Source organism: Meles meles, chromosome 1 (genome assembly GCF_922984935.1).
Source record: "Meles meles chromosome 1, mMelMel3.1 paternal haplotype, whole genome shotgun sequence".
Taxonomy (NCBI): Eukaryota; Metazoa; Chordata; class Mammalia; order Carnivora; family Mustelidae; genus Meles; species Meles meles.
The window spans coordinates 216,528,399-216,553,130 of NC_060066.1; the positions used below are offsets into that span (position 1 = coordinate 216,528,399).

At 67.1% G+C, this 24,732-nt stretch overlaps 3 protein-coding genes across 5 annotated transcripts; 2 read left to right on the forward strand and 1 right to left on the reverse strand.

Moving 5' to 3' along the window:
• The first annotated feature begins 576 nt into the window (after window positions 1-576).
• MXRA8 (matrix remodeling associated 8) lies at window positions 577-5,021 on the forward strand. Its single transcript, XM_046025916.1, has 10 exons — window positions 577-713; window positions 1,988-2,011; window positions 2,127-2,432; window positions 2,526-2,627; window positions 2,712-3,182; window positions 3,362-3,520; window positions 3,663-3,702; window positions 3,789-3,862; window positions 3,974-4,054; window positions 4,215-5,021. Exons 1-10 carry the CDS (start codon window positions 665-667, stop codon window positions 4,238-4,240), a joined length of 1,332 nt encoding a protein of 443 aa, XP_045881872.1. The 5' UTR covers window positions 577-664; the 3' UTR covers window positions 4,241-5,021.
• A 2,800-nt stretch (window positions 5,022-7,821) lies between these two features.
• DVL1 (dishevelled segment polarity protein 1) lies at window positions 7,822-19,129 on the forward strand. 3 transcript variants are annotated; one of them, XM_046002123.1, is made up of 16 exons: window positions 7,825-8,111; window positions 12,598-12,667; window positions 12,795-12,916; window positions 13,145-13,248; window positions 13,478-13,616; window positions 14,203-14,296; window positions 14,381-14,450; window positions 14,543-14,682; window positions 14,759-14,835; window positions 14,911-14,978; window positions 15,126-15,278; window positions 15,893-16,024; window positions 16,104-16,271; window positions 16,349-16,555; window positions 17,242-17,281; window positions 17,801-17,928. In XM_046002123.1, exons 1-15 carry the CDS (start codon window positions 7,942-7,944, stop codon window positions 17,250-17,252), a joined length of 1,725 nt encoding a protein of 574 aa, XP_045858079.1. In that variant the 5' UTR covers window positions 7,825-7,941; the 3' UTR covers window positions 17,253-17,281; window positions 17,801-17,928. The 3 variants fall into 3 exon arrangements, with proteins under 3 accessions (XP_045858069.1, XP_045858060.1, XP_045858079.1); XM_046002113.1 differs by lacking the exon at window positions 17,242-17,281 and having other exon boundaries at window positions 7,822-8,111; window positions 15,126-15,203; window positions 17,801-19,129; XM_046002104.1 differs by lacking the exon at window positions 17,242-17,281 and having other exon boundaries at window positions 7,823-8,111; window positions 17,801-19,129.
• Window positions 19,130-19,247: 118 nt separating this feature from the next.
• Window positions 19,248-24,658, reverse strand: TAS1R3 (taste 1 receptor member 3). Its single transcript, XM_046002090.1, has 6 exons — window positions 23,010-24,658; window positions 22,599-22,899; window positions 21,724-22,506; window positions 21,400-21,603; window positions 21,158-21,278; window positions 19,248-20,992 (listed from the first exon to the last, which is right to left on the reverse strand). Exons 1-6 carry the CDS (start codon window positions 23,192-23,194, stop codon window positions 19,992-19,994), a joined length of 2,595 nt encoding a protein of 864 aa, XP_045858046.1. The 5' UTR covers window positions 23,195-24,658; the 3' UTR covers window positions 19,248-19,991.
• Window positions 24,659-24,732: the final 74 nt, after the last annotated feature.

The following is a 24,732-nucleotide window of genomic DNA, read 5'->3' on the forward strand; positions in this document are numbered from 1 at the left end:
TGGGTGTGACTGTTCTTTTCCTTTCAGAGATGAAGAAATGCGCCCCCGGAGGAGGCTGAGGAGAAGAGGGGAAGAGGGTAGGTCTGGCACCCTGGGCTCCTTGGCGGTACCAGTCCCAGGATGCCTTTTTGCTAGGAGGGACATCTCGGGCTCCACAGTGTGCACAGAAGGGAGTACCTGCCTGCGCTGTCCATACAGGGGAGCACCCTGGGCCGGTTCCCCTGACAGAGGCGCACGTGAGATGATGTGCACCCCGGAGCCCCGCTCTGCAGCAGCCCCAAAGGGCCTCATAAGCCACAGCCACGCCCACAGCATCTGAGACCGAGTACTCAACCCTCCTGCCCCTTCCAGGGCTGGACAACTGTCCCCTTCTCCGGGACCTGGGCCAGAGGAGGGACAGGGTCTCCACTCCGATTTCCCCTCACTTTGTTGGACGCAGGCCGCAGGCCTCTGTGTCCCCCCGCCCCTTCACCAGGCCAGCCAAAGATTCGGGGAGGACTAGGGACCAGCAGGAGCCAAAGGGGGCGGTCTGCAGACTGTCGACCCCGCCCAGGGCTCCGTGATGTCATGGTGGGTGCTAAGGAGGGGGAGGGGGCCGGGCTGTTTTTCTGGAGAGTTGGAACAGAAGTGAGACAAAGCGAGGCAGTCGGGCCAGGCAGGCGCCATGGAGCTGCGGCCCCCCGTTATGATCTGGGAACTCGTGCTTCTACAGAGTGAGTGCGGGGTGGGTGGGGGTCCGGAGTCTTGGGGAGTCTGTGTTCTGGGCAAAGCTGCCCGTCTGAGCTTGAGTGCAGAGGAGTGGGACGCTCCCACTGCCGGGAAGGGGCTGGGTCTCGGGCGGGGGTCAAGGTGGCAGCTCACCAGGATAAGGGCCCCCAGGACCCAGGAGGGGGTGAGGTTTTATGTGAGATCTCCAGCAGAACTTCCTCTCACACGGATTCCATGGATTCGGGAGCCAGAGGGCCAAGAAGGGCAGGGAGGTGCCTCTCACTGGGGTCCCTCCCCCACCCCAGTCTTCCTGAAAGCCCCTCAGGTCTGCACTTCTTCCTGTGGTCAGAGAGGAGTGGGTTGGGGGATAGAGAGGGCCTGGGAATGGTGGGGCTCGCAGGGTCTGTTCTGGTCCCCCCTTGGCTCCCAGGCCTCCTGAGCCCGCCTGCTGGCCCAGCCTGCTGACCCGGCACATTCCTCCTGGTCCTGGGCGCTCAGCCCATCTCTGGAGCAGGAACTTGCCTGTGGGGTGTGGACGTCCAGCGCTCCTGCTTCAGACTTCTGCCCTTCAGGACGGCTGGGGGGCTCCGACCCTGAGCACTGGGTGTGGGGCAGGCTGCCCAGCCGTCGGAGGAGTCTGGAGGGCTTGTGTGGCAGCGTCCTTGGCAGGTGCATATACCTCACTGGACACGAATGTGCAGGAGCCCCCGAAACAGCCTTGAGCACCATGCTTTGGTCCTCTGGGGGCCTCGCTGCAGCGGTGGGGACAAGCACACTCCAGAGCTGGCTCCACCATTCACCCCCAAAAGGGCAAGAGCTGCCCCACAGTCCAGGCCGGTGGCTGTGAGGGTCAGGTGGGGCCGTGGGGATCGTGCCTGCGCCATGGGGGGCTAAAGGAGCCCCCTCCCCGCTCTTACCTGCCTGGCTTCTCTGACTTTGTCCCCACTTGTTAAAATGGTGTCATTCTGGGGGGCTCAGATGGTTAAGCATCTGCCTTTGGCTCTGGTCAGGATCTCAGATTCCTGGGGTCAAACCCTGCCTTGGGCTCTCTGCTCAAGGGGAAGACTGCTTCTCCCTCTCCCTCTCCCCTTCCCCCATTTGTATGCTCTCTAAGAAATAAAACCTACTTAAAAAAAAAAAAGAGTATCATTAACACCCACCTCAGCAAGGGCTGTAATGGAACCCGGGCAGCCAAGTGGGGGGCCTGGGGCTGGGTGGGTGACCTGGGTGCAAAGGGTCAGGTCATCCCCTCCCCAGTGCGACTCTCTGCTTTTTCCAGGCTCTGCTGTCCTTCTGTCCTCAGGTTAGTGACTCCCCTCCCCTGGAAACCACAGCACTAACCCCCCTGTCTTGCCAGACCCACCCGACCCCTTCCCCTCGGGTCCTGCCCTCCCCCAGTGACCCCTCCTCCCCACCAGTGCCCCCAGGGCCCGCGCAGGCCGCCAGCTCCGTGGTGTCCGAGTCCACAGTGAGCTGGGCGGCCGGCGCCCTGGCGGTGCTGCGCTGCCAGAGCCCGAGAATGGTGTGGACCCAGGACCGGCTGCACGACCGCCAGCGCGTGGTCCACTGGGACCTCAGCGGCCGCGCGGACGGCGGCCCGGCCCGCAGGCTCGTGGACATGTACTCGGCGGGCGAGCAGCGCGTGTACGAGCCGCGCGACCGCGGCCGCCTCCTGCTGCCGCCCTCCGCCTTCCAGGACGGCAACTTCTCGCTGCTCATCCGCGGTAAGGGGCCGGGGCGCCGTGGCGGGGGCGGGCGGGGGCGCGGGGCGCGGGCCGCTCGCGCTCCTCACCGCGGGCCTTTCTGCCGGCCCGTAGCGGTGGACGAGGCCGACGCGGGGCTGTACACCTGCAGCCTGCATCACCATTACTGCCACCTGTACGAGAGCCTGGCCGTCCGCCTGGAGGTCACGGACGACCGTGAGTGCGCCCCGCCCCCCCGCCCGGGACGCGCCCCCGCGGGCCCCTCCCCGCCCGCCCGCGCTGACCCGCCCGCACCCGCAGCCCGGGAGGCCGGCGCGCACTGGGACGGCGAGAAGGAGGTGCGGGTGGTGCGGCGCGGCGCGCCCGCCCTGCTCACCTGCGTGAACCGCGCGCACGTGTGGACCGACCGGCACCTGGAGGAGGCGCAGCAGGTGGTGCACTGGGACCGCCAGCCGCCCGGGGTGCCGCACGACCGCGCCGACCGCCTGCTGGACCTGTACGCGTCGGGGGAGCGCCGGGCCTACGGGCCGCCCTTCCTGCGCGACCGCGTGGCGGTGGGGGCGGACGCCTTCGCGCGCGGCGACTTCTCGCTGCGCATCGACCCGCTGGAGCGCGCCGACGAGGGCACGTACTCCTGCCACCTGCACCATCACTACTGCGGCCTGCACGAGCGCCGCACCTTCCACCTGACCGTCACCGAGCCCGTCGCCGAGCCGCCCCCGCGAGACTCGCCGGGCAACGGCTCCAGCCACAGCGGCGCCCCCGGCCCAGGTGCCGCGGCCTCCCCCCCCCGCCCCGTCCCCCACGGGGACCTGGGTGTTCTTCGAGGGGAGGGCCCCTCGGGCCGCGGCCGTGCATCCCTTCCCGAGCCCCCGCGCAGCAGCGGGGCCGGTGCACGCTCCGCGGGGCCGCGGCGCACTCCCTGACACCGCCCCGCACGACCCGTGCAGATCCCACCCTGGCGCGCGGCCACAGTGTCATCAACGTCATCGTCCCCGAGGGCCGGGCGCACTTCTTCCAGCAGCTGGGCTACGTGCTGGCCACCCTGCTTCTGTTCATCCTGCTGCTCATCACCGTCGTCCTGGCCGCCCGCCAGCGCCGCCGCGGAGGTGAGCTGGGGCCCCCCGCAGTTGGGGGTGGGGCGTGGGGCGAGTGCTCTGCGCACAGGGCAAGCTGGGATGGGAGGGTTCCTGTGGGCCAGGGAGCTGGGGAGGGGCCGACGCTGCCCCCAACACGAGTCTTCCTCCCCAGGGTACGAGTACTCCGACAAGAAATCGGGGAAGTCCAAGGGGTGAGTGTCCGCTCCAAGCTCTCCCGGGGACCAGACGCCCCCACCATCCCGCCCTGATCTAACCCTGCCACCCTCTCCGCCACCAGGAAGGATGTGAACCAGGCAGTGGCTGTGGCCACCGGAGACCAGGCTCTTTACAGGAGTGAGGACACCCAGCTAGGTGAGGGAGGGCCCCAGAACCCAGCTGCAGACTGTGGCTCCCAGGCCTGAGCTAGGTAGGGGAGGCACATCTCTGGGGCCGGGGCCTCACCCCACCCTCCTCCTGCACCAGATTACAAGAACAACATCCTGAAGGAGAGGGCCGAGCTGGGCCGCGGCGCACTTCCCACAAAGAACGTTGACTTGGACAGAGGTGAGCAACCAGGAGGGCTGGGCCCATGCCTCACCCCATCCACACTCACTAGCCCCCAGGGGGAGGAGTCCCTGGGCAGTCCTGCCAGAGGTCTGCCTTGTGTTTACCCCTGCGACAGAGGAGCAGAGGGCAGACACCCACCTGTTCCCTTGGCTTCCAGAGTTCAGAAAGGAGTACTGCAAGTGAGGGGCTCCTGAGCTCCTGGCTGGGCCAGCAGCCCTGCCAGCTCCTGTCTGTCCGTCCTGGAGGATGGCCTCCTGACCCTCATGTGGCTCACCCGACCCCCTTCCAGCGGCTGGTCCCGCTGGCCTGGAACTTGGCCTGGACTGGCACAGAGCAAGGCTGCCTCCAGCCCCTCTCCCAGGAGCCGTCCCAATCCTTACCAGCAACAGCGGGCTCTCTGGGATTCTGCTGAGCTGCAGCGGCCCCTTCGTCAGCCCTCAGCAGGGGCCCGCTGGCTCCCACACTCCCTGGTGGTCCTGCCCCACCCCCCCCACCCCAGGCACAGCCCCCACCCCACTGATGTTCACCAATCCTTCCGGCTCTCCTGGCTCCTGCCACTATGGGCTGGAGCTCGGGTCAACCTCAGGGTAGCACCCTGACCCCTTTCTAGGGGGAGCCTGCAGCTGGGACCTGAGGATTGCATACTCCAGCCCCGGGCCAGTTCCCCTCTGCTCCGTGTTGGGCTACCTGGGGCTGCCCTGGGGCTTCTCTGCCTTCTGCCCTATTCCAGCTTTGCTTCCAGCAAGCGCCTTGACAGTCACTGGGCTCCATGTGACTTTGACTCTGACTCCCCCCACCCCAGCAGCCCCTCCTTGGGCTGGGACCTCATTTGGGTTCTCTTTTGGCTGAGGACGGGAGAGGAGTAAAGATGGTTCTAGAGCGGTTTGTGCTGCACCCCGACACCCCACATTTGCTCCTCCTGGGAAACGGCCACCATCACAATAAAGACCACGTGATTTTTAGACTTGGCCCCGGGTAGGCCTCTGTGGCTCCCACTTCATGTCCTGGGGGGTGGAGTCTGGGCCTTGGGAACTTCAAGACGCTTTCCTTCCCCACCCACTTCTTTGAATGGGAGGCCTGAGTCCAGGTATCCTGAGAAGAGCGATATCGGGTCCAAGCCTGTGTCACTGTGTCACTGTTCCTGGTTGGGTTGTAAAGGAGTTCCAGATCCTCTTCTGAGGGCTTATTCTGAGGGCAAGGAGGAGGGGAGCCTGGGCATGATCAGAGGACAGCCCTCTAGGCAGCAGGATGGGATTAGATGTGTGAGGACAAAAACGGGGAAGCAGGACACTGGTGAGGGCAACAGGAGGGGGCTGCAGGAGGAAGAAGCCGGTTGTGTTTCCCCAGCCCTGACCTCAACCCCCAAAACTCTCCCAGGGCAGCGGGAAGTGGGAAAGGATGTCTGTCACCCCATGCTGGAACCTGGAGGTGGTGTGTTGAGACTGCAGGCAATGTCTGGCTGAACTGTCTGGCTGAATTAGGGGCACAAGTCAGCCACACAGGGTCAGCAGGTAACCTGGCATCTAAGCTCCCACTCTGGGGAAGTGAAAACCCCAGGGCCGCTGTGAGGAAGGCACAGTTTCAGGACACGAAGGAAGGAACGTCAAAAGATTAGTTACAGATCCCAGAACGGGGGTGTGCTGAACAAGGCTTGGGAAGGGCAGTCCTGCATTCCAGATCAGGAGAGAGACGGCAGGGGGGCACACACCTATTACGTATAAGGTGATCACCGATTTTTTTGGTAGGCTCAGTTCTGAGTGGTCAGTCTTAAAAGGTACCGAGGGAGACACAAGGCGGGAGTGTGCGGCCCGAGTCCTAGGCTCAGGCTCTTGCCCGAACGTGCGGACTCGATGTGAGCAGGGTTGTCTGCGGTGCGGTGCTAGGACAGCACCTCAGAGTGGCTGTCCTCTCACCACACACCTGCGAGGATCCCACAGTGGCAAAGGCTGGGAGGGAGGCTGGTCCGGGGAGCTGTGGCTTGCTTGCCTGCCTCCCAGCCTGGTGACCTCTGGGCCCATAGTGGCTGCACTGCTCTGACCACAGACTCACTCCTCCTTGCACTGGACCAGCCTGACCACATCAGAGAGCGCTGGTACTGGTCTCTAGCCTCTGGCTACCAGCCTCTCTCATATGACTTGTGCAGCAACGTGAGAGAGGTTTGGGGGGCGGGCAGCAGAGCGCAGAGGGGGCGTCAGACCCTGCATCTGTGAGACCAGCAGTCGCTGGCGTCCGGCCTGGGGGGTGCTGATCCCCTGGGAGCTCTCAGAGTGGGGACTGTCTCCCCTAAACACCCAGCAGAAGGCCACGGCAGACCTTCCTCCAAGGCCATGCTACCCGGCTTCCTCCGATTACCTCTGTGGAAACCGAGACCCGAGGGGAGACGCTGCATGCTTTGCTGATTGAGTGTCCACCACACAGAGCCCTGTCCTCGCTCCCCACCAGAGCCTAGGGGGATGGAGGTCAGTGCCCTTGGCCTAGGCTGACCTGGGGGTGGTCTCTAGCCCCAGCTCAGGGGCTCTCCTTCAAAGTCTGGCTCCTCCCATCAGTGGGGGACGGATGGGCTATTTCCTGTGCTGATCCACTGCCCAGGGATGGTCATGACGAGGCATCTGGGACAGCTCCAGGCTCCAGCCAGCTTCAGGGGGGTGCGGGGGACGGGCTGCAAGGGGCGTCAGTCATCCTCCACCATGATCACTCTTGGGTCCTATCGGCCTTCACCCTCACCGTGTGGGACTTACTGGCCTCAAGTCTTCCTCGTGGGTGGGGGAGACCCTCTACCTCCAGCGGGGTCCGCGTGTGGTTGGAGCCTGCTCTGGGTCTCCCGTGGTCCCCCGAGGACCCCAGATGGCTGGGTCGGCAGAGGCGGTGATGGGGGGCATCCCGGCGCGCGTCTGGCGGAGCCTCTGTGGGGCCGGCAGTGGGCGTCCGGGCGCGGGACCGGGCCGTGTCTGGCTCCCGCCCGCACACAAGTGACCTCGGCTTCCCGTGCTGCCCCCGCTGCCCGCCGACGCGACCGGGACGGCCCCGACTCTGAGCACCCACGGGCCCCGGGGCGCTCGCGAAGGGGGTGGAGAACAGGAAGCCTCCTCCGGGGTGGTGCGGTCGACCCCCGGGGGCCCCGGCGGGGGACCTGCCGTCGCCTCGGGCGGGGTCTCCCTTCTGACCGCAGGGCTGCTTCCGGGGGGTCCCCAGCGCTCTCCCTCCGGGGGACGCGCGCCCGCCCGCCCGCGGGCCGACACCGGAGGCCGAGCAGGGCTCACGGCCCGAACGCACTGCGGGCGTCCCGCGTGCCGGGCCGGGGACCCGGGTGGGAGAAGGGGGGCGGGGGCGGGCACGGGAGCGCGGCGGGAGCTCTGCGCAGGCGCCGCCGCCGCCTACGCGCCCCCACCCCCACCCCGGCCCTTCCGCGCGTGCGCAGCTCCGCCCCGCGCCGCGCCGCCAGCGGCCCAGTGACGTCAGGCCCCGCCCGCTCTCGGGCGCCCCCCGGCGGGCGCGCTCAGCCCGGGGCCGGCGGTCCCTTTAACTGCGCGGCCCGAGGGGGCGGCGGCGGCGGCGGCGGCGGCGGCGGCGGCGGCGGCGGCGGCGGCGGCGGCGGGGCGCGCGCGGACGCGGCCGGGCCTCGCGCGCCCTCCCTGCCTGCGTCCCCGGGCCGGGGCGGATGGGCGGCCGCGGGCCGCGGGGCAGCAGCCGGGGCGCGAGCGGAGCCGGGGCCGGCGGGGCGGGTGGGGCCGGGGCGGCCGGGCGGGGCGCCGGGGGCCTGGGAGCGGCCGGGCCGGGAGCGGCGGGCGGGCGGGCGGGGCGCAGGCCGGCAGCGGGGAGGCGCCGGCGTTCGAGCCCCGGGCCGGGCCGGGAGCGCCGCGCGGGCCCCGCGCCGCCGCCGCGCCATGGCGGAGACCAAGATCATCTACCACATGGACGAGGAGGAGACGCCGTACCTGGTCAAGCTGCCCGTGGCGCCCGAGCGCGTCACGCTGGCCGACTTCAAGAATGTGCTCAGCAACCGGCCGGTGCACGCTTACAAATTCTTCTTCAAGTCCATGGACCAGGACTTCGGGTCAGTGGGCCGGGCCGTGCGCGGGGACGGGTGTCCGCACCTGTCCGCGCCGGGCGGGGCCTCGGGGCGTCTTGGGCCTGTGACCGGCGCAGTGCCTCCGCGCCCCGGGGGTGCCGCGCGCCCAGCCTGGCTGTGCCCCGAGCTGGGGACGCCTGGGGCCCTGGCTGCCTGCCCGGGAGCCTGCGAGCGCTGGGCGGTGGGGAGGCGAGGGTCCTCGTTTCTCCACCCACTCTGGGCGGGGGCCTGTGTGGCTGAGTGTGTTGACTTGCTGGTGGTCGAGGTCCGTGGCCCAGGGTGAGCTTGGCGCTTGTCAGAGTCAGGGTCCCCCTGCCCCACTTCTGTGGAGGGCAGGTGCTTATAGGGCTGACCTGAAGGGCGTGTGATTCATGGGGCCTGGGGTCAGAGGAATGTCGGGGGGAGGGAAGGGATGAGGGCAGGTCCTAGCTGCCCAGTGGGTCCGCTGTAATTAGCATGGGGGAAAAGAGGGGATCTCCAGCCGGCACAGATTTGTCTGTAGTGGTCTGCGGAAGTTTCCAGAGGCTCAAGAGACCCTCCCTCTGGATCCCTCCTCAGGGTCCTGAGGGTGGAGCAAGGTCGAGGATCACTAGGGGCCACGGTTCTCGTCCCCCCCCCCCCCACGCTCCTGCCTGAAGGGCGCTCTCTGTCGGGTCTGTGCTTGTTGAACCACATAGTACTTGGGTTCCCGGGAGCAGCCTGGACCATCTGCTGCGGCTGGGCCAGTGTCCCCATGTCCAGCCTTAGTGGTGGCTGTCTTGGCGGAGGGGACTTCCCGCTTGCACTGGGCAGGGCCTCTGGGACCGTGAGCAGGAGGCCGGCTGTACGCCTGAAGCTCTGTCTGAGGCCTGACCCGGCACAGCCGTGGGTAACTTGAGTCCCCAGCTCAGCAGTGCTGGGGGGGTGGGGTACTTAGAGGCCTCATGGGCTGAGCAGGTGTGCCTGGCCGCCCTCAGGCAGCCTGTGTCCTTGTGTGTGACTGTGTCTCAGGACTTTGACATTGAGGCCATTTCCTGGATTCTCTGGTTTGCGTGGACCCTGGGCAGCCCCAGGTCAGGTCAATCAGGGGCCATTCAGCAGTTCCCTGGGGGGCCTGAGGGAAGTTTGGACAATTAGACTTTCTTGTTATCCACCACTACTAGGGAGGGGCAGAGAGGAAGCGTGCATTCTCGGCAACCCTGGGTGGGCTGGGCAGTGACCCCTCTGTGAGAGGGGTAGCCTCAGATCAGGGGCTGTGAGGACCACCCTGGCGAGCCTGGGCCTCCTGCCCCAGCCCGCCATCCCACTGTAGGCCAGGCCTTGAGTTCCCCCGTTCCCAGCCATGGTTGGCCACTTAGTAAGGGAAAGGGGAGTCTGAGGTGTGGCCCCGGTCACCCGCTCTGCGCCGGGTCCCACTCCCGTCTTTGGCCGAGTCGGGGGGGTCCTGTGCCTCCCTCCCACTTTTCCCGTGCAGGTCACAGCAAAGCTGGGGAAGGTCCCTGGGGCTGTGGTGGGCTGGCCCAGAGGTGCCAAGCTTTGGCTCTGCTGATCGGTGGCATGGGGAGGAGTCTGGGGCCGGCTTTTAGACTGTGAGGCAGGGGTTGGAGTCCCTTGCTACCGGGGCTGCCTTGCTGACTGCAGGCCTGGATGGACTTGGTACTTAGCTCATCTGCCCGGCAGCGGCCCGGGTACCTCCATCTCTGGGCCAGGAGCTCTGGTCTCTGAAGTCCTCTGCCTGTGGGCCAGTGAGGGCGGCGGGGCAGGGGGGTGGGGGCTGGGCGAGTGCCCACTCTGCCCTCCACAGCCGGTCCATCTGGGCTCAGGGCCCCCAGTGGTGTTGGGAGGGTCCAGAGAGGTACCCTCGGCACGTATGGCAGGGTGTAGAGGACCGTAACCTCCTTGTCCTGGAGCTGGCAGGGCCACGGCCTGGGGGAGCTCTAGGGTCAGGAGGCGGGGGGCTTTGGGGGGAAGGGGCAGCCAGAGGCACGGTGGGAGCTGAGGATCCCTGACTTGGGGCATGGGGGGCTGTCTGCGAGTCTCTGTCACATCCGAGCTGGTTCTGCCATCTTCCTGCTCTGTGCCAGGAGTCTCGTGGGGGGACCCTGCGTCTCTGAAAATAGGCAGGGTTGGCCTGTGGCATGCTGTGGCCTCTGGGAGCCCTGGGGGTCCCCCTGTGGCTGTGCTTGGCTCTAAGGGCCCTGCTCTGGGCAGATTCCTTGCCAGGGCGAGTCTGCGGGGGCGGCGGGCGGGGCCGGACAGCCGCAGTTTGAGGCTAACTGGGATCTTGCCAGGAATTTTGAGGTTGGGGGCAAGGTGCCGGGGGGCGGGGATGCCCTGGGCGGGCACCCTTCAGGGTCTGCAGAGACTGTTTCTGAGGTCTGCTTTTCCCCCTGGTGAGGCCTGGCCTGGGAGGGAGCCCCAGAGCTCTGCAGAGGCATTTCCCCCAGGCTCCACTGAGGCCTCCCCAGCCCTTGGCTCTGCCTGGAGCTCCCAGAGATTCTGCTGGGCAGTGGTGGGCAGCATCGTGCATCCTGAGGAAGGCACCTGTGCCCTTGTCCTGGAGGCTCTGGCACCCCCCCCACCTGCTGGCTGTTTTGGCCTGACTGGGTGGGGGCCTTGGTGCCCGGCGCTGCTCCAGGCCTCGGGTGGAAGGCGGGATGTCCTATCACGCTGGGCTGGGGGACTCGGGCTCCTCCGGCAGGGGAGCAGGGACTCTGGGCCCTGGGGGCTCGTTGATGCAGGGGTAGGGGGCACAGAGGCTCGGGCAGCCCTGGGTGATTGGTCACCTGGAGGCCCTGGCCAGGCGGGAGCCAGGCAGGCTCTGTGCAGCGAGGGCTGGGAGCTCGTCTGCCGGCCGGGGTGAGTCAGAAAGGGCGGGGGCTTGGCAGTGGCGGGGAAGTGGGGCCACCTGGGCCGTGGAACAGGAACCAGGTCCTTCCCGAGTCTGGGCTGCTGCTTTCCCTCGCAGCCCGTGCTCTCAGCCCACCAGGCCCCCAGGAAGGCCGGCTGCACGGCTCTCTGTTGGCGGCAGCTGGCAGAGGCCCCGGGGGTGCTGGGTCCCCTTAGGTCGTCTTCTGGTGGCCCCTCTTGGGGAACCTCAGCTGAGTCACGCGCTGGGTCCCAGGCTCCTCGGGGAGCTTGTTCTGTTCAGCTGTGGTGTCTGCACTGGTTGGAGCACCAGGTACAGGGTCTTCTCTTCCTGTTCGTTGCCCACCTCTCTGCTCCCTGCGTGGCTGGCACACAGAGCGCTGCTGCGGGATGCTGGCAGGGTGCCCCCTCCAGTCCTGGCCGGCTCTGTCTCTCCTGTCTTCGGAGGCCTGAGCAGTGGGTGGTGGACCTGGGCCTTGCTCCCTTGGAGGAGTGCGGCGTGCTCGCCCCGTGGAGGCCTCCTGCCACCTGGTGTTGCCCAGGGCTGCCGGAGTCCCGGTGTCCAGGCTCAACAGGTCACAAGGCTGCTTCCTGCCCGTTCTCCCGGCTCCTGTTTTTCTGCTGGGCCCGAGTTGCCAGTGTGGAAGTCCCACGGTGTTGGGCTCAAGGAGGGTAGGGCGTCGGTTGCCTCCTGCTGCAGGCCTGGCCCTGCCTGCCCTGATCTCTGGGCCTCAAGGAGGCCACAGTGTGGGGTGCAACTGGGCCATACCCCTTGCCTGTCCCTCTGCACGGCCCTTGTGAACCATGCTGGCTGCTTCTTCCTCGGCCCTTTGGACCTGACAGCTGACCCTGTGGCCAGACCCAGCTGTGTCTGGCCACACTGTCGCTGGCTGACCACCCCGTTAGCATTGCTTTGGCTTTCTGTGTCCTGCCTGGGCACCGTTCCCACCGCCCACCACCAGGCCGGGGCTGGTTGCTGGCCTCTGAGGCTGGGACTTCTCAGGGGGCCCAGCAGCCTGTGCCTGGCTGTCCTTTCAGGCCTTGAGTTGGGCTGTTGCAGAGAGTGGGGTCTGCTGCTGTCTCCACGGCCAGGTGGACAGGCCAGGCGGGCAGTGGCCTGCCCTCCGTGTGCGCCTACAGGTCTGCGTGCCCTCCCATCGCAGCCTGCGTGTGCTCGTGTGGTCTGCTTATCCTCACATCTGTATTGAGGCCTGTTGTGAGTCAGGCCCTGTTCTGGGTTGGGGCTGGGTCTGGGGGCGGGGGGAGGTGCAGAGAAGAAGCCAGACAGAGCCCCGCTGTCGTGGAGCCACACTCCGTGGGGCACAGAGACACAGAGCGGGGCAGACGCTTGCATTATAGGGGTGACGAGGTGACCCTCGAGGGTCGGGAGTTTGGACCTCCTCCTGACCTGGGCCCTGGGAGGTGTCTGCAGAAGGATGACAAGGGTCCCCAGACGGGATTGCTGCAGGCAGGGGCATCCACACAGACTGATGTCTGGGCACGTGGCTGGACAGCCTGGGCTGGCGTGCACCCTGGATGAGAGTGTGGGGGCATCTTCCCTCCAGAGCCCGCTGCTGGGAGTCAGCCCTCCTGCAGGTGGTCTCACGGCACTGTCTGCCCACAGGGTGGTGAAGGAGGAGATCTCCGATGATAACGCCAAGCTGCCCTGCTTCAACGGCCGTGTGGTCTCCTGGGTGAGTCCATGGGATGTTGGCCGAAGGGTACTTGGCTAGGGAAGGGGCTGGGCTCGGCTGAACTCGTGTGGGTGGGGGTAGGCCTGCAGGCCGGCGGGTGGCCCTGAGCCATTGCTGTCCTCCGCAGCTGGTCCTGGCCGAGGGCGTACACTCAGATGCCGGGTCTCAGAGCACCGATGGTCACACAGACCTGCCCCCACCTCTTGAGAGAACGGGCGGCATCGGGGACTCCCGGCCACCCTCTTTCCAGTAAGCATGGTGGGGGGTGGGGCGAGCCTGGTGCTCCGGAGGGGCCTGCTGCCGGCCAGGCCTGTCAGGGGCAGGGGCAGCTAACCCGGGACCCACGGCCAGTGGAGGTGGGCTGGGCAAGGAGGCCCAGGCGGGGCAGGCGTGTGGTGGGGGAGGAGGGCAGGAGCCGGGCGGTGGGGCAGCGTAGGCGGCGCAGACTGCCCAGCCCACCCTCTCCCATGGGCACAGCCCCAACGTAGCCAGCAGCCGCGACGGGATGGACAATGAGACTGGCACGGAGTCTCTGGTCAGCCACCGGCGCGAGCGAGCCCGACGGCGGAACCGTGAAGAAGGTAATGAAGCCGCACCCTAGACATGCCCAGGACCCCGTGGTGCACTCTACGACCTGCCTCCTCCCAGTAGTGCCCCCACACCGACGGGAGTCCAAGAGTGCAGGGCCTAGGCCTGTCTGCCAAGGACCCCAGGGACACTCCCCCCACCCACAGTGGGCTCCCAGGTCGTTGGTGCTTGAGGCCACACGGGGAACTCCACGGCCAGCTCCCCTACCTGCTGTCCCCACAGTTGCCCGGACCAATGGGCACCCAAGGGGGGACCGGCGGCGAGACCTGGGGCTGCCCCCCGACAGTGCCTCTGCGGTTCTGAGCAGCGAACTCGAGTCCAGTAGCTTCATCGACTCCGATGAGGATGACAACACAAGCCGGTGCGTGGGGGTGTGCATGCGGGTGTGTGTGGGGGGTGTTGCAGGTGTGCGCGGGTGTTACGGGCGTGCGTGGGTGTGTGAGCACATGGACGCTGTGTGGGTGTGTGTGCATGCAGGTGTGTGCGCGGGTGTTACAGGTGTGTGGGGGTGGGCACGTCCAGATGTGTGCGAGCATATACCAAGTGTGCCCGCAGGGCATGTGTGTGCACATGGGGGTGTGAGCAGGTGTGTGCACAGTCCTGTCCCACATGGGATGCAGATATGTGCACACGCGTGGGGGTGTGTGATTCCAGGAACGTGTATATACATGGGTGGGTGTGTGCACGCGCAGGCTGGTTTCCACATGTTTGTGTGTCTGTCTTGCCTGAGTGGTGCTGCACGGAGGTGCGGCGCTGGTACGTGTCGTGTGGGTCAGGCCGTGTCCGCGCCAGAGCTGAGCCTAATCCTGGGCAGACTCTACCCCAGCTCGTCCCAGGCGGACCCGGTTAGGGGTGTCCTGGGAGCCGGCGCGTGGGTGCCCTGTCCTCCGCCCTGCCCCTGCCTTGCAGCCCTGGGCCAGGCTCCTAACCTCGCCGCCCTCCCCCAGCCTGAGCAGCTCCACGGAGCAGAGCACGTCCTCGCGGCTCATCCGGAAGCACAGGCGGAGGCGACGGAAGCAGCGCCTGCGGCAGGCGGACCGGGTAGGTGGCGGCGGGGCAGGCGGTGGGGCGGGGGCGCCCCGTGAAGCCCCTGCCCCCCGGCCCTCACTGGGGTTTGCTCTGCAGGCTTCTTCCTTCAGTAGTATCACGGACTCCACCATGTCCCTGAACATCATCACCGTCACTCTCAACATGGGTGAGGCCTCCTTGGGGTCCCCCGCGGGGTGCCGGGTCACCTGGCTGGGCCGCACCCCTCGGCGGGCGCCTGCTCACCCCTCACCCCCGCAGAGAGGCACCACTTCCTGGGTATCAGCATCGTGGGCCAGAGCAACGAGCGGGGTGACGGCGGCATCTACATCGGCTCCATCATGAAGGGTGGGGCCGTGGCGGCCGACGGGCGCATCGAGCCGGGGGACATGCTGCTGCAGGTGTGGGGCCGCGGGGGGGGCCGGGTGCCCTGAGGCCAGCTCCCCGAGCCGCCGCGCTGAACCCCTCTCCCCCCAGGTAAACGACATCAACTTCGAGAACATGAGCAACGACGACGCTGTGCGGGTGCTGCGGGAGATCGTGTCCCAGACGGGGTGAGGTGTGGGGGCGGGCGGGGGCGTGTCGGGGGCCCCTGCGGCTTCGCCCGTGTGACCTGCTGCGCCCCACAGGCCCATCAGCCTCACGGTGGCCAAGTGCTGGGACCCGACCCCCCGGAGCTACTTCACCATTCCGAGGGGTGAGTGACCCTGCAGGGCTGCCACGGGAGGGGGGGTGAGGGCGCCTGCCCAGCCTGAAGGTCCTTTCCTCTGTGCCTCTGTGCTCCACCGTGCGGTGCCGCCCGCCCGTCCGTCCGTCCGTCCGTTACCACACGGCGGCCACCCAGCTGACCCGGTACGGCCCATCGACCCCGCCGCCTGGCTGTCCCACACGGCGGCGCTGACCGGAGCCCTGCCCCGCTACGGTACGAGCCCCTGCTCCAGTGCCGTCACGCGCACCAGCTCCTCCTCACTAACCAGCTCTGTGCCCGGCGCCCCACGTAAGTGGCAGCTCAGGGGAGCAGGGACCTGGGGCCCCAGGCCGCCCACCCAGCTCTGTTGCAGCAGACGGCCTGCACGTGGACGGATGTGGCCGACGCGTGTGTCTGCCCTCACGCACGCCCTCCTTCCAGCCGGCCGAATGGTGGGGTTGAGAGATGCCTGGAGGGGCCGGGCCAGCCCGGGGGTCCCTCTCCCCCAGAGCGGAGAGGCAGGGCTTGCGCCTGGCCCGCACCCGGCTTCGCTGCAGCTAACCCGACTAACAGCCCTGAGCGAGCGGAGTGGGGCAGGGGAGGAGGCCTCTCCCTGTGGGGCTCTGGTCTGCGGGGCTGGGGGTGCAGTGGGGGGGTGGCCTCACCTGGGTCTGGGCCCGAGATCCTGACGGAGCATCTGCAGGGGTAGGGGACAAAGACCCGACCCACCTTGCTCCCCGCCGCCGTGAGGGTCTGGGCTGTGGTGGGATCGGAGCCCACAGTCACTGGAGAGCCTCCTGGCCTGGGCTCTGTGACCGCAGACCGGACTCGGAGCGGGGTCCCCACGGTGGCCCCGCGGCCCATCCCAGCCCTCCCTGCCCTTGGCTGCTCAGGGCTGAGGCGGGGCGGCCCGTGCCTTGCAGAACTGGAGGAGACGCCTCTGACGGTGAAGAGTGACATGGGCGCGGTGGTGCGTGTCATGCAGCTGCCGGACTCGGGCCTGGAGATCCGAGACCGGATGTGGCTCAAGATCACCATCGCTAACGCCGTCATCGGTGAGGGGGGCCGCGGGGCTGGCTCCCGGCGGGCGGGCTGGGGCCCAGGCTCTGGGCGCTGACGCGCGCTCCGGGGCAGGGGCGGACGTGGTGGACTGGCTGTACGCGCACGTGGAGGGCTTCAAGGAGCGGCGCGAGGCTCGAAAGTACGCCAGCAGCATGCTGAAGCGGGGCTTCCTGCGGCACACGGTCAACAAGATCACCTTCTCCGAGCAGTGCTACTACGTCTTCGGGGACTTATGCAGCAGTGAGTGGGGCGCTGCGGGGCGGGGGGCCCCCGAGGGCTGACCCACACCACCCTCACCCGCCCGCCCCGCCCGCCAGATCTCGCAGCCCTGAACCTCAACAGCGGCTCCAGCGGGGCCTCGGATCAGGACACGCTGGCCCCCCTGCCCCATCCGGCCGCCCCGTGGCCCCTGGGTCAGGGCTACCCCTACCAGTACCCGGGCCCCCCGCCCTGCTTCCCACCTGCGTACCAGGACCCTGGCTTCAGCTACGGTAGCGGCAGCGCAGGGAGTCAGCAGAGCGAAGGTGAGAGCCTGCTGGGTGCCCAGCTCCGCACTGTCCCTGCCGCCTGGCTCTGCCGTGTGTGCCGCCCCCCCCCGCCCCATGTGCTCCTCCCTGCTCTGTGCTGAGGCCCTGGGTGAGCTCCTTCTGGAAGGGGTGAGTGGTTCAGGGGGACGGGGAGAACTCTGCAGACTTGAGGCTGTGTGTCGTCGGGGTGCTGACGTTCCAGGTGCAGCAGAAGCAAAAGGCCAGGAGATGGGCTGGGGAAGGACGCTGAGAGGTCCCAGGACACGGTGGAGGACAGACACCTGCCCCCAGCACCTGCAGCCTGGCCTGGAGCCAGAGGTGGACAGTCCCACAGACAACCGGGGACCCACCCTAGGATGCACGGAGAGCAGGAACCCTCAAGGGTGTCCCCGAGGAGGGACTTGTTGGAGGAGGGGCCTGAGGCTGTTGGTGTCACTGAGGCCAGGGGACAGAGGTCAGGCAGCCAGCCTGGTAGAGGCAGACAGGGATGGGGGAGAGAGGAGAGCAGGTCAGAGGGCAGCGGTGGCCCAGAGGAAGCTGGTGCTGGGCTCCTGCAGAACCTGGGCAGGCCCGGCTGGCGGCGGCGTGTGCCGCAGGCGGGAGCGGGTGCCGCAGGCGGGAGCGGGTGCCCGGGCCGGGCCTGCTGTGTAATTTGTGCTATTCCTTGCTTTGTGCTGAGCAAGCCTTAGACTGAAGGACTAGCGGAGCGGACCCTCCGGGCCGGTAAGCCAGGGTCCCGCCCGGCGTCCCTCTCGGCATGTTCCCGGCCAGCTGGCCTTCTCAGGGTCCCCGCTCTTCCTGGGAGCCCAGGACGGGGGCTGAGCTGAGTAGCTGGCCAGGGCCTTGGGGCTGGACGGAAGGTGGGTCTTGGGGGTGGGGGGCCCAGAGATGGCCGACGGGAGCACCGGGCACACGGGGCCTCACTTGGGCCTCAGGCTCTCAGCTGCAAGGTCAGGCATCGGGGTGAGAGGGGGGCACCGAGCTGGCCCCAGAGTGTCCCTGCCTGCCTGCCTGCCTCTGCTCGTCCTGCCTCCCTCCTCCCCCCAGCCTGCTGCTGCTGCTCTTGCTTCTCTGAGTGGGGCCAGCCCTGCTCTCCTGTCTGCATGGCTGCCCCCTCCCACAGCCACCCTGCTTGAGACCACCAGGTTCTGTCCCTGGTGTCCCTGGCAGTGGCCGGTCATCCTGGCAGTGACATGGCGTGACACTGAGCATCTCATTCCTGTCCCCTGTCCTCGACTCCAGGAAGCAAAAGCAGCGGGTCCACCCGGAGCACCGGCGGGAGCAGCCGGCGGGCACTGGGCCGTGAGAAGGAGCGCCGGGCGGCTGGAGCCGGGGGCAGTGGCAGCGAGTCGGACCACACGGCGCCTAGCGGGGTGGGTGGCGGCAGCTGGCGGGAGCGTCCGGCTAGCCAGCTCAGCCGGGGCAGCAGCCCACACAGCCAGGCCTCGGCTGCTGCCCCGGGGCTACCCCCGCTGTATCCCTTAACAAAGGCTTACTCAGTGGTGGGGGGGCCGCCGGGGGGGCCGCCTGTCCGGGAGCTGGCTGCTGTTCCCCCAGAGCTGACGGGCAGCCGCCAGTCCTTCCAGAAGGCGATGGGAAACCCCTGTGAGTTTTTTGTTGACATCATGTGACTGAGGGGAGAGTGCCTTCCGCTCGGCCCCGAGGTGGGGGAGCTGGTAGTCCTGCCCGCTCCTGCAGGAGGGCATCGTCTCTGGGGCTCGTGTGAGCTTGCCTTACTGGTGGCTGTCCTGGGTCAGGCCAGCCTGCGCTTCCATGCACGCAAGGGGCCATGTCAGGGGGCCCAGGCCTGGACAGAGTGGGCGCAGGCTGGGCAAGGGCCTAAGGGCAGCCCAGACCACCATGATCTGAGTTCAGCAGTCCGTCCATTCCTGTTTGGAGCAGCTTGTGTCTGTGCAGACCCTGTGCCCTTGGGGTGTGCCTCAGGGACCCCCCCACTTGCCTAAAGAGCGGCGCACAGAGCCCCAGACTAAGCTGAGGAGTGGCTAGTGGGCCTGCACCGCCCCCCCCTTTGCTCGAATCACAGGCCCCACCACTCTTGCCTGGGCTGGGTTGGCCTTTCTTGAAGGTGGAATCAGAGCCCCCAGGCCCCTCTGTGGATGCCCAGGGTAGGGATCTAATTTATTTATTTATTGCCTGGCCTGTGTGCTCTGGGGGAGGTGGTGGCCAGCACCCCCCACACACACCGGGTCTCAGACTGAACGCAGGGACACACGTCCCATCTGAAAGTGGGAGGGATGGCGAGGGGTCGATGGGAGGGGGACGTGTTTCAGCTGGTGGTGGTGGGATGTGACCCTGAGGGGCAAGGGGCCCAGATGCACACAGCTGCTGCAGGGGCAGGGTGCGGGGAGGAGGGCGTAGCCAGCCTCCTCCTCCTTGCTGCCCTTGGGTGGCTGCCCACCCTCTCACGCCGCTTCCTTCCTGGCGTTTCTGGCCTGCACACATCTGCGCTGTAGATACCGTATCAAGTCAGAGTGTCTGTCCAGATAGTTAATAGAGCTGCTTCTGTGTAAATGCTATTTTAAAGACTAAAAAGCATTTAATTTTATGGGACTGATGTGTGGTCTGTGTCTCTTCTCTTCTCCGGGGTACCTTAGAAGGCTGGAGTGTCGGGGCTTGTCCAGCCTCCCCAGGGCCTGTCTGAGAGCTGACCGAGGACTGGCCAGGTGCTGTCCTCTGGGTCCCTGGTCCGCACCAGGGCTCCATCCCCGGTCCTGGCTTCTGACAGGGTCCTGGTGGCTGGTCTTCTGTCCGTGGTGCTAGCGCCTGGCTCCAGGGGTCTTGGCTGTGGGTACTGGCCTTGGTGCTGACCCCGGGCTCTGTCCACGGTGCTGGTGGCCACCTGACCCCCTTTTACCAACTCGGGCCGGGCCACGGAGAAAAGAGGAGGTGGGGTGTGCTCCCCATCCTCCCCCAAGTGGGGCCCCAACCTGCTTACCATTCCTGTCCCACTCTGGGGGCCCATGGTCAATCGAATGCCCCTGCAGAGGGGTCAGAGCGGCTCCAGCCCACCCACTAGCCTCCCATCCCCGGTAATGCTTGGACGGGGTGCTGGCTGGAGGCTCCAGGCTGAGCCTGGCCCGGCAGGTAATGCCCAGCTTGGACTTCAGGGGATCTGGTTGGGGCCTCTCCTGAGCTCTTGGCATGAGCTACAGGAGCCCTGAGGAATCTTTCTGTGGGCCTCTTTTTTGGACCAGTGGGACTGGGTCCCATGGGTAGACCCTGGCCAGGGCTTGTCTAAAACATGCAGACCTGCTCTGGGGCCCCAAGCGGGTGCGTCAGGTCCGAGGATCGCTGGGGCGTCAAGGTCAGCAGTCAGCCTGCAGTCAGGATCTAGGGCTGCGGGTGGTCGGTCTCAGCAGCGGGGGTACAGCCTGGGGTTGCCTCATGGGAACTTGGTTTGGGGGCATCGCAACTAAGTCTGGGTTCGCTGGGGTGAGGTCCCTGGGTCGGGCGTCACTTGTGTTTGCCCCGAGTCTCCTGCCCCCCCAGGGCCACTGCTGCACTGCCCTCCTGCAGCGTCTCCCAGGAAGAATGCAGGGGTGTTGAGCTCCGGCCGCCACAGCAGCAGGTAGCACTTGGGCAGGTGGAAGGTGGCCAGGACGCCCAGGGCACAGAGGAGGACGGCACCCATCTGCACCGTGGGCTGGTAGGCCACGTGCACATTGGCAAAGAGGGGCACGAAGGAGATCCAGGTGATGAAGTAGGTCAGCATGGCAAAAGTGAGGCCGCGGGCGCCGTTGTAGCGGCCCGGCCGGCTCTGCACCAGGAAGGTGCCCAGGAAACAGAGGAAGGCCAGCACAGCATTGGCGGCGTGCACCAGGCCGAAGCTGACCCAGGAGCGCACGCGGCAGTGCACCAGCGCCTCCGTGGGCAGCACCCCCCAGTCCGTCACCACCTCCGGCGGGAAAGCCAGCAGGTACCAGGCGCACAGCGCCGCTTCTGCCAGCAGAGCCGGCAGCACCACCAGCCAGGCCCAGGGCCCCTGCAGGCGGCCACACAGCTGCTCTGCCCAGCTGGGGGGCAGCTCCGAGCGCACAAATATCTGGGCCGCTTGCAGGAAAAGTGTGCTCAGGCAGCCAGTAAGTGGAACGTGGAGCAGTGGCTGCTGGGCCAGGCAGCTGGCAGGGCCCGGCCGGCCAGGGAACAGGAGGACGCTGAGGCAGACGAGGCCCAGGCAGGCCAGGCCAAAGCAGGCCCATGGCCCACCTGAGGCCTGAACCAGTGGGCTGTCCCAGTGCCGGAGGAAGAGCCCCAGGGCTGCCAGCACCAGGCCGAGCACCAGGCCCAGCAGGATAAGCAAACCCAGCACGGCTGGCTCCCCCCATGCCAGGAATGTGGGCCTGCGGGGGAAGCAGCGTGTGCTCCGGTCCGGGGACCACTGGTCCTGCTCACACCGGGTGCAGAGGAGGGCATCTGTGGGAGGAAAGAAGGGGCACTGGGGGGGGGGCACTGGGCCCTCAGCCTCACTCCCACCCACTGGCTCTGGCCTCAGAGTTGGCCTTGGAGCCAGGACCCAGACCGCACGTGTCCTGCTCCCCGCTTGTCCTCAGCTCATGCAGGCCTGGGGGAGCCGCTCACCTGGGCTGCGCTGGTAGCTGCCGGCCTTGCAGTCTATGCAGTCGTAACAGCAGGAGTGGAAGCCTTTCACTCGGCGCACCTGGCCCTCCGTGCACTGCCGGGAGCACTGGGACACAGGCAGCTGGCACGGGGCCTTGGGGCTCAGGTTGTGTTTGGCTGGGTGTGCCCCCAGACTACGGATGGTCCCCCCAACCCGTCCGCCCGACAGAGCTCGAGCTTGATCCGGGGTGAGGGGGGCTCACCTGGTTCCCTGGGGTGTGCCAGGACAGCTGGGAGCGCCAGAGCTTCAGGCGGCCGTCAAAGACTCCGACAGTGCGCAACTCGGGCCTCGGGTCCTGCCACACCCACAATTTTAGGTCATAATCCATGTTCACGTTCCCGTTGGCATCGAACTGCAGCGCCAGGCCACGTGCGTGGAAGGTCATGTTGTACATGTTCTCGAGGAGCTGGTGGGCGGGTTGGAGCAGGTGGACGGAGAGCTGGGCCGGCCGCCGGCTCCAGCCCTAACTCCACACGGAAACTCCTCCTCGGGAGCATGGGCCGGGGGGAGGGGCTCCCGCCCTTACCTGCCAGGGCCGCACAGGCTCCCGCGGGGGGCAGCCTGAGGCCGTGCAGAGCAGTGTGTTGTGGAGGGCCTGGGCCACGCCGTACACGGCCGCGTAGGCGGCGAAGGTCTGGTGGTGCAGCAGCCCCGCAGACACGTCCTCCAGCGTGATGTGGTCGCACTGTGGGCAGCGCGGCCCCACGACGTGCTCCTCTAGGCCTGGCTGCTCGGCGTCCAGCGAGGCACAGTAGGCGGGGTTGGCCGCCAGGGCCAGGCGGGTGCGCACGTAGGACGGAAACTCGGGCATCGGGGCGCCCTGCTGGAGGAAGCCGAGCACGGTGCCCACCGTGGCCAAGCCGGGCAGCGTCATGACCAGGTCCGAGGTCAGCCAGGCCTCGCTGGCCACCCACACCTTGGGCGAGAGCCTGCAGCGGATGCTGTAGCCGAGGAGGGTGTGGGCCGCGCGGGCGGAGGAGAAGAGCACCAGCACCTGCACGAGGCTCTGGTTCACCTGGCGCAGCAGGTCCGGCACGGAGCCCAGCTGCAGGCTGCCCGCGTGCGGCAGCGGCACCAGGCCCTCGTGCGCGACGCAGATGCCCCTCGCGTTGGCCAAGCTGGAGAAGAGGCTCAGGCCCTGCCGGCCGTACTCGTCGTCGCTGCCCACTGCAGCCACCCAGTTCCAGCCGAGCTCCTGCAGCAGCTGCACCATGGCCTCGGCCTGCACGCGGTCACTGGGCACCGTGCGGAAGAAGGACGGGAAGGTTTCCCGGTTGCTCAGCCGGTCGGTGCTGGCCCCGTAGCTGACCTGTGGGGACGCGAGGCAGCTCCTGAGGTGGGGGCTCCTGCGGGCAGGGCTGGCGGGGGGGGGCGGGGGCTCCCGGGGGTGGGGGGCCGCACCTGAGGCATGAGGAAGAAGCTGAAGAACTTGCCGGTGACGAGGGCGAGCTCGGACGAGTGGGGGCCGATGACAGCCAGCACGCGCGGCTGGTACTGCGTGTAGTTACAGTAGGCAGCGATGTCGCGGCTGCCCGCCTTGGCCATGAACACGAGGCTGGGCTTCATGGCCACCACAGGCTCTGAACACGTGTCGAAGAGGTCGCAGCCCAGACGCAGCCCCGGCAGCAGGGCGGACCCGTTGTTGATCTCCTCCACGGCCATCTTCACGGCCAGCGCCCAGAGCAGCCCGAGGGACGAGAACCTGGGACCACACAGGGCTGTGGGTGGCCAACACCCTGTCCCCACTCAGGAGCACCCCAGACCTGAGCCAGCCCCACCCTCGTCACCCTTGCTCCCCACCCCGCCCCCTACCTGGTGCACACGGTGGCATTGGGTTGTGTCCTGCCGCCCAGACCTGCATCCTCGGCTGTGCCCAGGGGGAAGAGCCCGCCCAGCACGTAGTCCCCCTGCATCCTGAGCTGCTGGGATAAGCACAGTGGGGCGCCTGCCCCGAGGCCTGAGAGAGCCACGAGGCCCAGGAGAGTCCAGCCTAGCATGGCAGGCAGCAGCTTCCAGCAGGGACCGTGAATGAGAGAGCAGGATGGGGAGTCCCCCCTGTGATGACTTGGGGCGGGGAGAGCAGAGGATTTGCTTAGCAAAATCCTCACTGGTCCTCACCTGCCAAGCCTAGGGGCCCCTGGGGACACCCTTGCTTTCCTGGGCCCGGTAGGTTTGTGCTCCTGCTGCCACCCACCAGGCTCTCTGGCTGATAGTGACCTGGGCAGGCAGGCTTTGAGCAACCACGGACCATGATCTTGTTACCTGGCTGTGTCCAAGCCCCTCTGCACCCTCCCCTTTCCTGGAAAAGAGGGACACTCAGGGCTTCTCTGCCAGAGGATCCTGGGGTCTTCAGCTGCCTGGAGGTGGGATCGGTGTCCCTAGTAGTAGGGACAGAGACACATCTTCCAGCCCTGGGCAGGACTGTTAGCCAGGGGGACTGCGGGGGAGGGGGAGGATGCAGCAGGACTCCACCTGCAGGCTCGGGCAGACCAGCCAGGAGGGCAGCCGCTGACTCTCCATCCTGTGGCTGGGCTGGGGCGGGGGAGGGGGCTTTCCCAGGATGGGGACTGTGGGAGGACAGTGCAACTTGAAGGTCTGGGCTGTCGCTCTGTTCAGGATCTGAGGACAGAAACTTCAGGGATCCTGAGCCTGGACCTGCCCACACCCTGCCTGGGCTCTTGACACAGCAGGTGCGGGGGGGACAGAGGGCACCGCAGGGACCGCAGGGCTGCGCATGCAAACAAGGCAGGAAAGGCTGTAGCCAAATGGGCCTTTGCAGCTGGGTCAGCACCAGGTGTGTGCAGGTGAGCCCAGCAGTTCCTCCCTAGCCTCTGGGTGCCCCACGGATGTGACACGAGGCTCAGGTGTGGGGGTGCCCATGAGGAACCCAGAACGGGGGGAGGCTACGACACCCCTGCAGTGGAGTGGGAGCTCTGGGTGGTCTCAACCCTGCGGACGTTTCCTGGAGATGGTCTGGGATGGGATCTTTGCTGCCCGTGGGGAGGAACCAAGCTACGTGGCGCGCTCGGGGCACGCACGTACGTGTGCAGAAGCCAGGCTCGCACCGCACCTGCGCACACAGCACACACATGCAGCACACACACGCTGTGCGCGGCTCCTGCACGCCTGTATGCACATGGAGCACACAGCAGCCCTCAGTCACCTGCCTTTGTGGGCAGCTCACGGCGCTGGGGTCCGTGCGGGACAGGCCCGAACAGCAGGCCTGGAGGTGGCGGAGGGGGCCCAGCCCTGGACACCGTTGGGTCTGACGCTGGGGGTCCAAGAGCTGCCCAATATGTATCTCCTTCTGTCGCAACCACTGCTGAGGCTCAGGACAGCTCCCCTGCACGGGCCGCAGGCTGGGAAGGTCTTTCTTCTCCCTACAGGCTGTGCAACTGGCCTCAGACCTGCCCTTCCAGCCCAGCCCCAAATTGTGGATAATGACATGGACCTTGGTGGGGGCTCGGGGGACACAAGCACAGACAGGTGGCATCCCCCTGCCCCATGGTGGCCAGGATAGGCCTCACGTCCCCGT

What these genes read in the sequence shown, in the direction of transcription:
- MXRA8 (XM_046025916.1), top strand. Translation starts at nt 665, where the DNA reads ATGGAGCTGCGGCCCCCCGTTATGATCTGGGAACTCGTGCTTCTACAG. An exon ending in CCTGGAGGTCACGGACGACC is followed by an intron (nt 2,628 to 2,711) that starts GTGAGTGCGCCC and finishes CCGCACCCGCAG; the next exon opens with CCCGGGAGGCCGGCGCGCAC. An exon ending in GAGTGAGGACACCCAGCTAG is followed by an intron (nt 3,863 to 3,973) that starts GTGAGGGAGGGC and finishes CTCCTGCACCAG; the next exon opens with ATTACAAGAACAACATCCTG.
- DVL1 (XM_046002104.1), top strand. Translation starts at nt 7,942, where the DNA reads ATGGCGGAGACCAAGATCATCTACCACATGGACGAGGAGGAGACGCCG. An exon ending in CATCGCTAACGCCGTCATCG is followed by an intron (nt 16,025 to 16,103) that starts GTGAGGGGGGCC and finishes GCTCCGGGGCAG; the next exon opens with GGGCGGACGTGGTGGACTGG. An exon ending in CTTCGGGGACTTATGCAGCA is followed by an intron (nt 16,272 to 16,348) that starts GTGAGTGGGGCG and finishes CCCGCCCGCCAG; the next exon opens with ATCTCGCAGCCCTGAACCTC.
- TAS1R3 (XM_046002090.1), bottom strand. Translation starts at nt 23,194, where the DNA reads ATGCTAGGCTGGACTCTCCTGGGCCTCGTGGCTCTCTCAGGCCTCGGG. An exon ending in GCTTCTTCCTCATGCCTCAG is followed by an intron (nt 22,507 to 22,598) that starts GTGCGGCCCCCC and finishes GCGTCCCCACAG; the next exon opens with GTCAGCTACGGGGCCAGCAC. An exon ending in AGCCTGTGCGGCCCTGGCAG is followed by an intron (nt 21,604 to 21,723) that starts GTAAGGGCGGGA and finishes CCCGCCCACCAG; the next exon opens with CTCCTCGAGAACATGTACAA.